General features: G+C 41.0%; 1 protein-coding gene across 2 annotated transcripts in view; it reads left to right on the top strand.

The window, feature by feature from the left end:
* pigf (phosphatidylinositol glycan anchor biosynthesis, class F) overlaps nt 1–15466 on the top strand; it is a 34416-nt gene that overhangs the window by 12357 nt on the left and 6593 nt on the right. For both annotated transcript variants that reach the window (XM_067988792.1, XM_067988791.1), the window contains one exon: nt 3545–3653. In XM_067988792.1, coding sequence (XP_067844893.1) covers nt 3545–3653 — 109 coding nt within the window. The remainder of the gene's footprint in view (nt 1–3544; nt 3654–15466) is intronic.

Raw genomic sequence — 15466 nt, 5'->3', positions numbered from 1 at the left:
GATGGTGCCAAGCTCATTTTTAAAAAGACTGAAGATTGTAGAAGGAAAGACTGACTGACTGAAGTTAGGCTTTCCATAACTTAGAGGTCTTAGGAGAAAATGAGTTGGAATAGGAGAAAATGCAGAGAATGTTGATTTTTGACACATGAGGCTATAGGGATGAGAAAGAGTGTATAGGTTGGTCTACTTGGAGCTCACACAGAGCAAAAGAGGACAGTTGAGAAGAGTAGTAACTATAGTAGTATCAGTAAAATAGGGAGAGGTGGGAGGGTTTTGGAAGGAAAGAAAGATAGAAATTGCATTTATATAGCACCTTTCATATCCTCTGAACATCATAAATTCTTCACGGCCAATGAATTGCTTTTGAAGTATAGGCCCTGTTGCTTTTTGTAGGCAAACAGGGTAGCTAATTTGTGCGGACCAAAGTCCCACAAACAGCAATGAGATAAATGACCAGTTCATATTTTTTTTTGGAGGTGTTGATTGAAGAGGCCAGAGCGAGTGGATCTCTTAAGATGACAGGCTTTTTCATGTATCCTGTCCAGGAATGTGTGAGGTGTTAAAAAATCCTTCCCAGATTTGGGACCATATTCTAGCCCTGGGCAGACTTGGGCTTTGCTACAAGTTATTAAGAGGAAGTTTTCTTGTCAGTTTTCTCCTCTTCCCTCCCTAAGATTTGACACCTCATTGAAGTTGTCATTGTTGATCTCTGGAACTGTTATGCAAATCTGCATTATTTATTCTTTGAGAAACATTGGATAAAGGAATAAGGTACATAATGTTGGACACCACTGAGATTGAAAAGAGTGAGAGAAATTGAGGTAGTGATTAGGTGAGATTGGATTTTAAAATCTTGTAGATTGTGACTGGAAAGCTAGACTTGGGCAGACTTTTTGAAATCCTTCGTACTGTGAAATCCTTGGTAAGAATAAGTTAGAATGGGAAATGGTGCAGTGAAACTTGATTTTGACGTAGGATTCAAGAAGGAGGAAGGACATGAGTTAGCATATTTGGAACTTAGAAACAAGAGGGGAAATTTCAGAGGACAATAATAACCATAGTAATATCAATGAATATGGGGTTACAATTTAGAGATAATTATTTTACTTGATTTCTGTTTACTTCAAATGGTTCTACCTGCTTGATTCATGGGCTCCTGAAGATGTCTGCCTCATAGTTGCAGTGGGGCCCGTATTGCCCAACACCATTTACGTTAAATTTGGCACTTTTAAATATTCTACTTCTATTTTGATTTTTTTTAATCCAACATTATGTCCTTCAACATTTTCCATTTAAAAACAATTGCTGCCATTCTTTTGGATCTGTATGTCTTGATAAGTGCTGGTAATTCACATGGTGAGGTAATACAGTTTTAAGCTCATGTATAGGATGGTAAATGGCTGGTAGTGAGTTACAAGACGCTCATTTAATTGTGTTTCAGGGCATCAAGCAAAGCTGGACTGGTTGAAATCCCTGCCAAACATTGTTTAGATATATTTTAAAATGTTACTTTGACAATGCGCAGTGTGGTAGACATAACAGTATAAGCAAAAGAGTAATGAAGATCACAGACATCGAACCTGAAGATGTATGGTGCCATAAACCTTAAGAGTATTGTACAATCTAATATTACCAGTTCTTTATGGCAGTCGGTTAATGTAATGTAATTACAAATAATTGGAAATATTTCAAATGAGCTTTGTCGCACTGCACTGCATATTCGACATATATATATTCAGGATACTCCTGCACCTGAAATAAAATTCAACATCAGTTGGCTTCAAATTGTGTGGTTTGATTGTGAGCTTGCTGTCCCCCATGATACCTCTCAATGTACAAAAGAAACCTAATCAAAAATTGAATAAATCTGGCCTATTAACCCCAGCTACACACATTATACGGAGTAACACACACTTGAACATTTACCTGAGGAAGGAGGAAGCCTCCGAAAGCTTGTGAATTTAAAATAAAATTGCTGGACTATAACTTGGTGTTGTAAAATTGTTTACAATTGAATATTTTCAAGGACTTCAAAGATCTGAGTTCAAATGCTGTTAATAAGTCACTCCAGATTTATTTATAGGTTGTCATCTAAACATGTTGCTGCCTTTTGACATACTTGGGTATAGTCTACACTTGTCACTTTTTTCCTTAAAAATTTGAATTAATAGTAATTTGAATGAAACTGTTTAAATAAATTAGCACAAGCTGATTTTGCACTATTTCAATTTGAATTAACAAAAATTTAAAATAAGCAACTTTGAATTAATATTATCCTGTATATAATGTTTGAAAAGCTTGTACTTTAAATATCTTTCTTAAGGTATTCTTTCACATGAGATGGCCTGCTTTTATATCTTTTTTTAAATGCATATGGTCACATGACATAATAAATATGAACTATCTATTTGCTGGTTATGTTTGTTAACTTAGGGAGGGAACCAGTACTAATATGGTTTCACAGTGCTTAGTTTGCTTCCAAAAGCAAATTTGTTAGTAGACATCAAAAATTAAGACTCTAATTGTTAAAACTCCAGACATCACAACCTTTTGGAAAAATCCAGTATCTTGTCAAATTAATTTTATGGTTTTTATGTCTACATTAAAATAATTGTCAAAAGGAATGTTTTAACACTTAAGTAGTCATTAGCCATTTCACAAAGATCACAGCAGTCTTTTTGTTGGTTTATGATGTATAATGTTGATCAAATAAGTTGCCATGTGCGAAATTCAGGTTGAATAGTGTGAAGACCCAAGTACAGCACTGGATAATATGTCTTTAAGCTCTTTCAAACAAACTCAAGCCTCAGTGCTCTAATGGATACAGTATTGTTGTGGTTTTGTTACTAGACTAACAACCCAGTGGTCATGAGTTCAAAATTCCCCATGACAAGTTGTGAAATTGAATTCAATAAGGGAACTGACCACTCCAACCCAGCCTACACGTGATTCCAGTCCTACATTACGTGGTTGACTCTATTGCTGTTGACTCTAAAGTGGCTTAGCAAGTCACTCAGTCGAAAGAAGGTCCGCCACCATGGCAACCAGTGATGGGTAATAAATGCAGTCTTGCCACATCTCGAGGCTAAATATTAACCGTACCTGAGCTAGTCTTACAGGCACACAGAAGTCTGTAATAGATTTGAGATGCTAGACGTAGGGACATTTCAAGGAGTGTCAGTATGTCCGGCAAGGAACAGGCATATTTTGGCTGCATTGTATCCAACTTCACCATCCATACATGTCCATATTGCAATACAATTTTTCCCCAAGGGTAAGAACTAAATATAGCTAAGGAAGCTACTGACTAGAAAAACGCCAATGGCTCTCTTAAGAGTTTCCCCTAGAGAGGGAGCTAACTCAAAACTGTCAGACAGGGGTGGAACAACAACACGTAACATCCTCCCGCACTCACTCTTTTTCATTTTTTTTTTCTCTCTCTCTCTCTCTCTCTCTCTTCCTCCACTAGCTCATTTTGCCTTGCGCCCCTGAATACCATTACAGTAGGAGGTGACCTTTCAACTGACTTTTTTTTACTATACAGGGCTATGTCTATCTGGGATACGAGTCTTCAGATGACCACAATTTGCAGTTTGTTTGGAGCTTGGCTTGGAGCAATTCCTATTCCGCTGGACTGGGACAGGCCTTGGCAGGTATGCAACAGTTCATATGAATCCTGAAAAATATATGTTACACTTGAGAGGTCTACTGTTTCATGTGATAAATATATTGCTCTTTTAGCAATGTGTCATTATGAGAGAAGGAACAAGTTTGTTTGAAAAGAAACTGAAATTGACAAGCATCTGTGTTGGAAATGGAAGAAAAAAGCCATTAAGTGTTGGTATGTTTCAAATTCTGAAGTAAAGGGAACAACCATGGCTAATTGTTAAAATTCCACATGCTTTGAGCAAAAGTGTTGCGTTATGGTGTAAGGGCCTTTTGAGAATCATATCTGAAATTTCAAGTATTTATCTACAAGGCTGATGAATGTTCCAACATGTTTAATATATGGATAAATTACACTGAACTAACTAAAGCATAAGATGGAAAGCTCTCTGGCTCTCTAATATGTAGGTTTTCAAATTAGGGTCCCCAGACTCAAAGGAATTCCATCGAGTCATCAGATTTCTGTGTTTGTTGAATCAGGTCCTTGAGGGGCTGACAGTCTGTTACTTAACTGCTTACTAACTTGGAAATATTTAACCCAAACTTTGTAAGTTACTTTTGTAAGGTTCTAGGGCCATCTGTACATGAAGCTCTGATCTGACATTGCATTAGTTTTGTCAATAAATGAGTATTTTGTTCAAGATGAGGAATGTCTATCAGAAACACTTTCTCACTTGCTCCCAGTGTCAGTGTTGAGTACTGTTCAAGTGCAGCTTGGGTTTGATGCAGAGTAAAGCTCCTTTTACTGCTCCACAATGTACCTTAACTTTATATTCTGAAGAACATTCCCAAGTTCATTTTGCTTAAGATCCACTGTAGATCCAGTAGAGAAAAAACCTTCAGTCTGGCTGGATTGAAAACCCAAGTGCTATATTTTTTTAATTAAGTTGTCTACTTTAGTTCTTTTCCTCCCACCGCTGCTACATTCACATAGTCAATTCCAGACTTTACAACATGGCCTGGGTACAGACTTTGCCAGAGTATGTGTTAATGGTTCTGTCACAATTGAGTTGAGACTTCAACTAGTGATTGGGTTCTGCCGATTGTCGATGCACCTTCTCCTTTTTTCTCCTCCGCCTCACAGACATGAAATGCCAACATACCATGTAGCATTTCATTGAAGAGTTGACAAAGGAAGTCATCTTTTTGTAGCAGTGGTCCTGAGATTTTTGGCTCCATGGATGCATTGACTCAGATCATTGCTTTAGCAGCTACCAGAATTTTAGCAAACCTAAAAAGCGATTTCCTCTGATTATGAACGCTGGAGATTTTTCATCTGTATACAGGTGTAGAATTTTAGCCTCAATGATCAGAAGAGCTTTGATGCAGTGGGTTAGAACACTCCTTTCACCTGAGGACTCTAGATTTGAACCCAAAATGATGGGATGAAAGTCTTTCCTTCCTTCTGGCTGTAAGAGGCCTAAGTGTGATTTTGTTTGTGTACTAGCCCAGATTTGAGTACACAGCAATAAGCTGAGTGAGATACCAAAGGTCACAAGGATGGCTAATGGAAAATTTACACTGGTTCGATGAAGGGAGCTGTTCTGCGGTACATTGTTGGGACTATGCAGAGGAGAAATTGGAAAAGTGAACCCATCGTAGCTTTTGTCACTTTGAACACAAGGAAATCTTCTGATGCACTCATTCGTTGCTTTCGAAAATCAGCATACTGCAATTTTTTTTAAATTGTGGAATTTTGCTTTGTATGTAAGTATCTTTGGCATATCTAGCTCAACAGTTTTAAATAACTTGAATAAACTCCAAAACCATTTCTACCAACATAGAATTCTTTACAGATGAGAATTCTTGGTCAATTTTCCTTTGGAAAATGAGTACTCAAGAGACTTTCACTTCAATTTTTTTAAGCATTGAGCAGTACTGTCACTAATACAGTTATTCACAAAGTATGTAAGAGTTGGCACTGTCTGTCACCTGTTGTGGTTTTACTTTTAGCGGTTCATAGACTTTAAAATTAAACATTTTTTCTTTTTAAATTTCATCTGTTTTTCCTTTGTGCTAGTTTCTAAACTACAAGCCTTTTAGATTCCTTTTTAGATTATATTTGAATCAGGTTTAATTTTTTGTTTATAACTTGAGGGTATGCTACCTCTAATTGTTTTCCCCTAATTTGTCCCTCTTGGCCTAAGCACAACCTGCTGTGAACTGGCAGTCAGGAACAAACAAACTTGCATTTATGTAGTGCCTTTCACAACCTCAGGATGCCCCAAAACGCTTTACAGTCAATGCATTACTTTTAAAGTGCAGTCACTGCTTTAATGTAGGGAAAAGCGGCAGCCAATTTTCACAAAACAAAGTCCCACGAACAGCATTGAGGGAAATGACCAGATAATCCATTTTATTAATGTTGGTTAAGGGATAAATGTTGGCCAGGACACCAGGGAGAACTTCCTGCTCTTCGAATAGTGCCATGGGATCTCTTACGTCCACCTGAGGGGCCACCTGGTTTAACGCCTCATCCGAAAGACGGCACCTCCCGACAGTGCAGCACTCCTTCAGTACTGCATGGAAGTATTAGCCCGGATTATGTGCTTATATATCTATTCAATAATCTTTGTGCCAGCAGTGCCCATTTGTCCAAAGTGTTATGCACAAGATTTCTAATTTTGCTCATATTTATTTCCATTGAATATTCTCTAAAGCAGCCAAGATGGTTACCACCCCCCCACCCCCCCCCCCAATCTACCTATACACCTCTAAGTAAAATGTTATCACAATTTATAAAGTTAAACACTCTGGTCCTAGTATGTGGCAGAGCATGCTGATCGGCTCAAATTTCACATTCACGATAAAGAAACCAATCAAAAAATGCTTGTACTATTTTTCAAAAAACCCCTTCAGCAGCCAAATTTGGTTTCACACTATATTTCTCCCAAAATTAATTTTATAACAATACATGAAAAATTGAATTATTGTTTTTAAAAAAAATAAATCACAAAAAAGCCCATTCCATCTTCTAATACCTCAACAACTTTAACAGGCACAGGCTTCCCCTCTCAGGCCTCTTTTGCCTCCTGCTTCATTTCTAGAGCTCTAGTCCATCAACTGGACTGCATCTTTTCTGGACCTCCTGATGTTTGTGCAACCACCCGCACACACAACTCTTCCCATTTGCTCCATGTATGCATGACTCTGCCATCTCAGTATCAGCACTTCACCTCTGATCCTGGCTTGGCAGCAACAGCTGCATCAGATCCCATTGGCAGTTGTGATGTTCTGTGCATTTAACGCCACAATCTCTTTCTGTGCTTCACATGATCATGGCAGCTTGTGACTGCGACCTGACTACTAGACGTGTGTGCGCGTGTCTGCCTGCGCGTGTGCCCGTGTGTCTCTTTATCCCTCCTTTTGTCCTCTCTCTCCATCCATATATCCAAGTTTGCTTGTATTCCCTGGAATATAGAAGGTTAAGAGGTGATATGATTGAGGTTTTTAGGATTTTGAAAGTAACTGAGAGGGTAAATGGAGTGAAACTTTTTCTGCTATCGTGGGATGGGGGAAAGTCTAGGACAAGGGGCATAACCTTAAAATCAGAGCCAGGCCATTCAGGAGAGAAGTTAGGAAACACTTCTCCACGCAAAGGATGGTGGAAGTGTGGAACACTCCCTCAAGAAGCAGTAGATGCTAGCTCAATTAATAATTTTAAATCTGAGATTGATAGATTTTTGCTAGCCAAGGGGATTAAGGGATATGGAGCCAAGGCGGGTAAATGGAGTTAGGATATAGATCAACCATGATCTCGTTGAATGGCGGAACAGGCATGAGGCTGAAAGGCTACTCCTATTCCTATGTTCTTTCCTCTCTTCTCTCTCCTCTCTCTTCTCTTGCAGCCTTCATGCATATTTAAAGAAACTTGTCATTGGACAGGTTTTAGTAGTTCTTTGTCAGGCTGCTAGATGGAGCTCTGCCCAGTAGTGTAGTGATGAGAAAAGGACAGTATCAGCCCCATTCAGCAAAAATATGCTTCCTGTCTGCCAACCATTGAATGATGATGCCTGCAGGACGGTCTCAATATCCTAGCTGACGGAGGAATGCAATGATGTTTCAGTGTGAGAGATCTGTGGCATTAATTATTCTTCATAGAAGTTCGATTGGCATTTTATTTAGTACAGTTAGGTCCAAAGGTGACTACTATTCAGGCTTCCATTGTCATTTAGTGACTTAATTATAGAAAACTTCTAACATTAATGGCCAAAAAGCTAGTCTTGAGCAGTAAATCATTGAAGATTTAATTGGTCAAACAGGACGTGTGTGACTGTTCAAAATAATAGAAAAGGCCAACAGTATAACATTTCAGAGAAAATGATTAGGTAAACGTAAATGTTCCTTTTATGTATGAGTTTGTGTGCTAGAAGGATTAATTCAAAAGTGTTTCAGTACTTCAGTGTATGTAGTTTAACCACTTGAGGACATGCTTGGTTCCAATCAATTATCTGATCGTAGCCAAAGCATCTCTAGCAATGTTTACTCTTCCCACTCCCATATCATCACCTTGAGTCTCCCAAGGATCCATCTTTGGCCCCTTCCTCTTCCTCATCTACTTGCTGCCCCTTAACGACATCATCTGCAGACATGGGATTCACTTCCACAAGTGTGCCAATTACACCCAGCTCGACCTCGAGACCCCTCCGCTCCCTCTGTGCTGTCAGACTGCTTGTCCAACATCCAGTTTTGGATGAGCTATAACTATCTCCAGCCAAACAAAGTCAGGAGGTGAGCCACTTGCCACAGAATATTCGGCGTATGACCTGCCGTAGTAGCCACAGCATTTATGTGACTGGTCCAGTTCAGTTTCTGGTCAATAATGACCCCCAGATTGTTGGTGGGAGATGCAACGATGGTAATCATAGAATCACACAGCACACAAGGAGGCCATTCGGCCTATCATGCCTGTGCCGTTTCCCTGCTCTTTCCCCATAGCCCTACCAATTTTTCCTTTTGAAGCATTTATCCAATGCTCTTTTGAAAGCTACTATTGAATCTGCTTCCACCACCCTTTCATGTTCCCTCCCAGTCGGGGAACACTTTAGCAGTCAAGGACATTCAGCCACCGATCTTCAGGTCAGCATTCTCCAAGGCGGCCTTCGAGAGACACGACAACGCAAAATCGCCGAGCAGAAATTGATAGCCAAGTTCCGCACCCATGAGGACGGCCTCAACCGGGATCTTGGGTTCATGTCACACTACACGTAACCCCACCAGCGGGAAAAAAAAAGTTATCTGTTTTTAATACAACGGGACATTCTCTCTCTTCTTTCTTTTCTTTCTTTTCTTTTTTCTTTCTTTTCTCTTCTTTCTTTTCTTTCTTTCTTGCTTTCTCTCTGCCTTTCGGGTCTCTTTCTCTGTCTGTGTAATTTGACCCTTGTGTATTCAGTATACTGGAACATACTGTTTTCCGTGGCTAACCTGTCTGAACACCAACGACACCTTTGATTCCCAGCCTAATATAAGATATGCGATTTGAGAACCTCTCATTCACTCGCTCACCTGACGAAGGAGATAATCTCCGAAAGCTTGTGATTTTCAAATAAAACTGTTGGACTATAACCTGGTGTTGTAAGATTCCTTACATTTGACCACCCTTTCAGGCAGTGCATTCCAGAGCATAAAAACTTGCTGCGTTTAAAAAAAAATTCTCATCTGCCCTCTGGTTCTTTTGCCAATAGTAATGCCATTGAATTTCAAGGGGAGTGATTAGGCGCTCTCTTTTGCTGAAGAAAGTTATTGCCTGCCACTTAATGTAGCACGAATGTTCAACATTTTAGTTGGAATAGCTCACCAAAAAAGCAGCATTGCAGATTTTATGCCACAGTATTCTGTTTGGTAGTGCTTATTAAATGTTAGTGCATTTGTTTCCTAAGAATACTAGAAGACTTTTTTTCTCTAAAATACAAAGGATTGCGAAGCAACTCTGACAGTGCAGTTAAATTTTGAGTAAGAATTGCATCTGAGCAGTAAAGGTGGTTTACAGTATATACAGTGAAGCACATGAAATTTAGTCTTTCACCTTTTACTGCTTTATAGGATTCTTTTCTCCAATTTTATCCTCTTCCTAAAGACAATGACTAGTGTTTGGGTACACAATTACTGGCAGCCATCTGGTGCCTTACTCAAATAGCCAGTCGTCATGTGCGCACCTGGAAAGGCTGCTTGATCATGGGCAATTGTCTGAAGGCTATGTGTACACTTTACAGCAAGGATCATTGGATAGGGATCAGGAGGAGGAATCCTGTGAGCCTCTTAAAATCTTGACTGAAAATCAAGCAATCTCACTAAGAAGCAGAAGTGAGAAAATATGTGTGCACAAAAAGCTTAGCAGATGGCAAACGACCTTCGAGGTGCACCTGGAGTTGAACAGTTTAAAACCACAAGAAATACCACGATGTGCTGAACGAGCAGAAATACTCGGGCGATATACCGATAGACAAAAACCGCGGTAATATGCCCACACACCTTCACGCAGAAATGGACCGGCCTCTAAGAATGCATCAGTAATGAATAATTAAACAATCCCACCCCACCAACCCCCTCACTGAACAGAATTATGGGGAGGAACAACAAAGACTTCAAACTGCTGCTCATTTAAAGCAGAAGTCGGTTAGACAGCAAATATTACTCAATCTGCACTTGCATTCACCTCTTCCCTGCTGATCAGAAATTATAGAAAACAACTAAGGACCCAAATGCAACCTCCCCCTTTCACTGAGCAGAAACTCCACCAAAGAAAAGGAAACACAATCCCCCCCACCCCCACTGAGCATAACCATCTCAATAGGATCCAAGTGCCATTGGATTCCCCACCTATGTGATTACAATCTATCTCACCCAGCGCTGCAGCTTTCCACACACAGCAAACATATCACAAACATACTGTAACCCGACAGTGGACTCTTTCTCCCTCTCCCCTTGCCTCTGGTTCAACCGCAGAGGAAGATTGAATCAGTACATGTCCACATGCAGCAAGACCTGGACAACATCCAGACTTGGGCTGATAAGTGGCATGTAACATCCGTGCCTCATGAGTGCCAGGCAATGCCATCTCCAACAATAGAGAGCCTAGCCACCTCCCCGTGACATTCAATTGCATTACCATCACCAAATCCCCCACCATCAACAGCTTGGGGGACACCATTGACCAGAAATTGAACCGGAACCACCACATAAAATCATAAAAATTTATGGTGGAGAAGGGGCCATTCAGCCCATCATGTCCATGCTGGCTGAGAAGAAGCTATCCAGCCTAATCCCACTTTCCAGCTCTTGGTCTGTAGCCTTGTAGGTTATGGCACATCAAGTGCATATCCAAGTACTTTTTAAATAAGTTAAGGGTTTCTGCCTCTACCACACTTTCAGGCACGGAGTTCCAGATCCCCCACCACCCTCTGGGTGAAAAAAGTTCTCCTCAACTCCCCTCTAATCCTTCTACCAATTACTTTAAATCTATGCCCCCTGGTTATTGACCTCTCAGCAAAGGGAAATAGGTCCTTCCTATCCACTTTATCTAGGCCCCTTATAATTTTATATACCTCAATTAAATCTCTCCTCAGCCTCCTCTGTTGCAAAGAAAACAACCCCAGCCTATCCAATCTTTCCTCATAGCTAAAATTCTCCAGTCCTGGCAACATCCTTGTAAATCTCCTCTGTGCCCTCTCTAGTGCAATCACATCTTTACTGTAATGTGGTGACCAGAACTGTACGCAGTACTCTAGCTGTGGCCTAACTGGTGTTTTATACAGTTCTAGCATAACCTCCCTGCTCTTTTGGTCTATGCCTCGGCTAATAACCACCTTATCTACCTGTCCTGCTACCTTCAGGACATGCACTCCAAAATCCCTCTTCTTCTACACTTCTCAGTATCCTACCATTTATTGTGTATTCCCTTGCCTTGTTTGCCCTCCCCAAATGCATTACCTCACACTTCTCCAGACTGAATTCCATTTGCCACTTTTCTGCCCACCTGACCAGTCCATTGATATCTTCCTGCAGTTTACAGCTTTCTTCCTCACTATCAACCACACTGCCAATTTTTGTATCATCTGCAAACTTCTTAATCCTGCTCCCTACATTTAAGTCTAAATCATCGATATGTACCACAAAAAGCAAGGGACCTAGTACCGAGCCCTGCGAAACCCCAATGGAAACAGCCTTCCAGTCACAAAAACACCCATCAACCATTACCTTTTGCTTCCTGTCACTGAGCCAATTTTGGATCCAACTTGCCATTTTCCCTTGGATCCCATGGGCTTTTACTTTTCTGACCAGTCTGCCATGTGGGACCTTGTCAAAAGCCTTGCTAAAGTCCATGTAGACCACATCAAATGCGCTACCCTCATCGACCCTGTGGCTACTAGAGCAGGTCAGAGGCTGGGTCTTCTGCGGTGAGTGGCACACCTCTTGACTCCCCCAAAACCACTCCACCACCTACAAGGCCCCATCCACCAGCTTAAACATCCACTCCCTCCACCGCTAACTGGCGTGCTAATTTTTACCTCATCACAACCCTTCATAACTTTAAACATCGTTATCAAATCACCTCTTAAACTTCTCTTTTCTAATGAAGCGAGTCTGTTTGTCCAGTCTCTCCTCACAGAAATCACTAAAAGCTAGTGGACAGATACAAAAAATAATTTAAAAGGCTAATGGAATATTAGCATTTATCTCAAGGGGGCTGGAATGCAAAGGGGTGGAAGTTATATTGCAGTTATATAAAAGTCTGGTTAGACCTCATTTAAAGTACTGTGTTCAGTTCAGGAAGGATATATTGGTCTTGGAGGGGGTGCAGTGCAGATTCGCCAGAATAATACCTGGACTAACATGGTTAAATTATGAGGACAGGTTGCATAGACTAGGCTTGTATTCCCTTGAGTATAGAAGATTAAGGGGTGATCTAATTGAGGTGTTTAAGATAATTAAAGGAATTGATAGGGTAGATAGAGAGAAACTATATCCTCTGGTGGGGGAGTCCAGAACAAGGAGGCATAACCCATAAAATAGAGCTAGGCTGTTCAGCGGTGATGTCAGGAAGCACTTCTTCACACAAAGGGCAGTGGAAATCTGGAACATTCTTTCCCCCAAAAAGTTGTTGACGCTAGGTCAATTGAAAATTTCAAAACTAAGATTGATAGATTTTTGTTAGGCAAGGATATTAAGGTTTACGGAACCAAGGCAGTTAGATGAAGTTAAGATACAGATCAGCCATGATCTAATTGAATGACTGAACAGGTTCGAGGTGCTGAATGGCCTACTCCTGTTCCTATGTTCCTATACGAGTGAGTCCTGTCCAGTGCTGGGTCCGTCTTGGAATCTAGTTCTAGGAGATACCTGAGGGCACTCTGGATAAAGGGAATTGATCTGCCTTTTCAAGGCTTTCTGAAATTCTGAAGACTCTGATATTGTGTTGACCCGTCATCAAGGTCGTCCATTTGGTGAATGTTTCCTGATCTGCTTACGCAGATTGGTTATCTGAGCATTTAGCTCTGTTATGACTGTTTTGTTCTTGTCAACATGGATCTCGAATTCTTTTATGTAGTGTTCCATGCAGCGCTTTTCGACCTGTGGTTGTAAAATTCTCATTGAGCTTTTGAGATTTCATGAATAGGCTTTTTGTCATTTGAGGCTGTTCTCTGATTGGGGTCTAGTCTGTCCTAGCTTCTCATGTCTGTGTGGATTAAATGTAGATTGGCAGTACCAGGTGACTCAAAGCACTTGTGTACTATTTCTATATATTAGGATTAAAGATTCTGGAGCTCACCATTGTAGTGAAATATGTTGTTACTAACCTTTTATTGGGTCTCTTCTCTGTGGTGTCATTCTTTTTGGAGGTCATGCGTCCTGCTTCCTTCTGGGGACCATCGATACTCTGATGCCTTCTGGGATCTGCATGTGGGGAGCCTGAATGCCCTGAGATGGCAAATCCATGTGCCGAGCATACACAGCGAAGGTGATATAAGCAGCGCGGCCAGAAACAATGGGCAGCTATTATACTAAGTGGCCAAACAGCATGGAATCATGCTGAAAGTGCTGCCTCGTGGTGGAGGAATTGCAAGACTGGATGATCTTCAGAAGAGGGGGTGTAGTAGAGGCACTTATAATTTCAGAGCTTGACTCAAAAAGGAAAGTTGACCTAAGAACGGGCTCTGCAGCTCCTCTAATCTTTCCACTGGGGAAGAAGTGAGGAAGGCTGCAGGCTTCAAACCTGCCATGTGCAACCCCACTAGTCCTCTCTGTAAGTCCTCTGCGCCTTCTCCAACTGGCAGATCAGTTGTTTTCTTCAGTGCTGAATCTGGCAGCTGGACTTTCTAACGTTTGAGTCCTGTTTGTTTGCAGGACTCACTGTGAGTCTGGGCCAGTATTGGGAAGCAGTTCAGTGTTGAAATTTAGTGCCTGCTCTTCACTGATTGTCAGATCAGCTGTTTGCTTTAACACTGAGTCAGCCAGCAGAATTTTGAGCACCTTTTGTTTAAAGTGCTCAACAAGGAGACCAATGGACCAGGAGTGGGAGGCAGCATTCCTTCAGTAATTGGTGGGTTGGAGCAGGGAGCTGCTAGGGCCTGCAAGTTGTCCACAGGCATGATCCTTGCTGGTAGCAATGATACGTCACCATTGGGGCAAATACTGCCCTCTGTCTGGTGGAACTGGGTAGAGGGTTGGCTGAGGTGATCCATGTGATTGTTGAGATGCAGAGGCTGAGTGCCTAGCTAGGTCAGGTAGCAATGGGGGAAGGGTCCCTTTTTTAATTTTAGAGGTGAGGAAGTCCAATCCTTTTTGTACTCGCTTGGTCAGCATGATTAGATTAAACTGTGCCTTGCATCATGTTCTCTCTCCTGGCTCTGTGAGTGTTACTTCAAAAATAATCTGGTCCCAGAGCTGCTACTTCAGGCTGCCTGCTTGCTGGGCCATCCTGTCACATGATCTTTTAATTCTGTTTCAGGAAAATCTCAACTGGTCTTGATTGCTCTGAATTCAATTCTTCCTCATAAGTGGAATAAATTCTGCACCCATTTTTATTAATAACCTCTAGACTTTCCAGGCCATATTAATTTCACTTTCCTTTTTTAAAAAAAATGTTTAGAATTTTAGTCATGCATCTTCTCGGGACACCACCCCTGTCACAAGACCTTTTAGGTCAGGCCCTAAATGAAACATCTTTCGATTTGTATTTTTAAAGGAAAGAACTTGCATTTATATAGCACACTTCATGCCCTCGGGACATCCCAAAGCGCTTCACGGCTAATGAAATAGTTTTGATTGGTCACTGTTGTAACATAGGCAAACGCAACAACAAGCTCCTACAAATAGCTGAGATAATTGTCCAGATAATTTTTTTTTAATGATGGTGGCTGAGGGCTAAATGTTGGCCAGGACACTGGAAAAACTCCCCTGCTCCCCTTCAAATAAGGCCATAAAATCTTTTAGATCCACCTGGGAGGACAGATGAGGCCTCTGTTTAATGTCTCATCTGAAAGATGGCACCTCTGATAATGTAGCACTCACTCAGCCTAGAATATATGCTGAAACCTCGAGTGGGGCTTGAACCCACAACTTCCTAACCCTAACTTCCTGACTCAGAGATGAGAGTGCTACCATGAAGCTAAGGCTGACACTACAAGGCTATTAGCTTACAGAAGTTGCTTTATAATGCTAATACTTTTTGCATATTGTGTTTTTGAAATACTGTAGCTTACTGGTCATTTAGTATATTGTTGTATCTCAACCATCGACATTGATCTACCACCATTCTTCTACCAAACAGTGAGCCCAGCGTTATTATGTACTGTACTGT

The sequence above is a fragment of the Heptranchias perlo genome, chromosome 8 (genome assembly GCF_035084215.1).
Source record: "Heptranchias perlo isolate sHepPer1 chromosome 8, sHepPer1.hap1, whole genome shotgun sequence".
Lineage (NCBI taxonomy): Eukaryota > Metazoa > Chordata > Chondrichthyes > Hexanchiformes > Hexanchidae > Heptranchias > Heptranchias perlo.
Note: the sequence above shows the minus strand (reverse complement) of the source record. Positions and strands in the feature narration are given on the sequence as shown.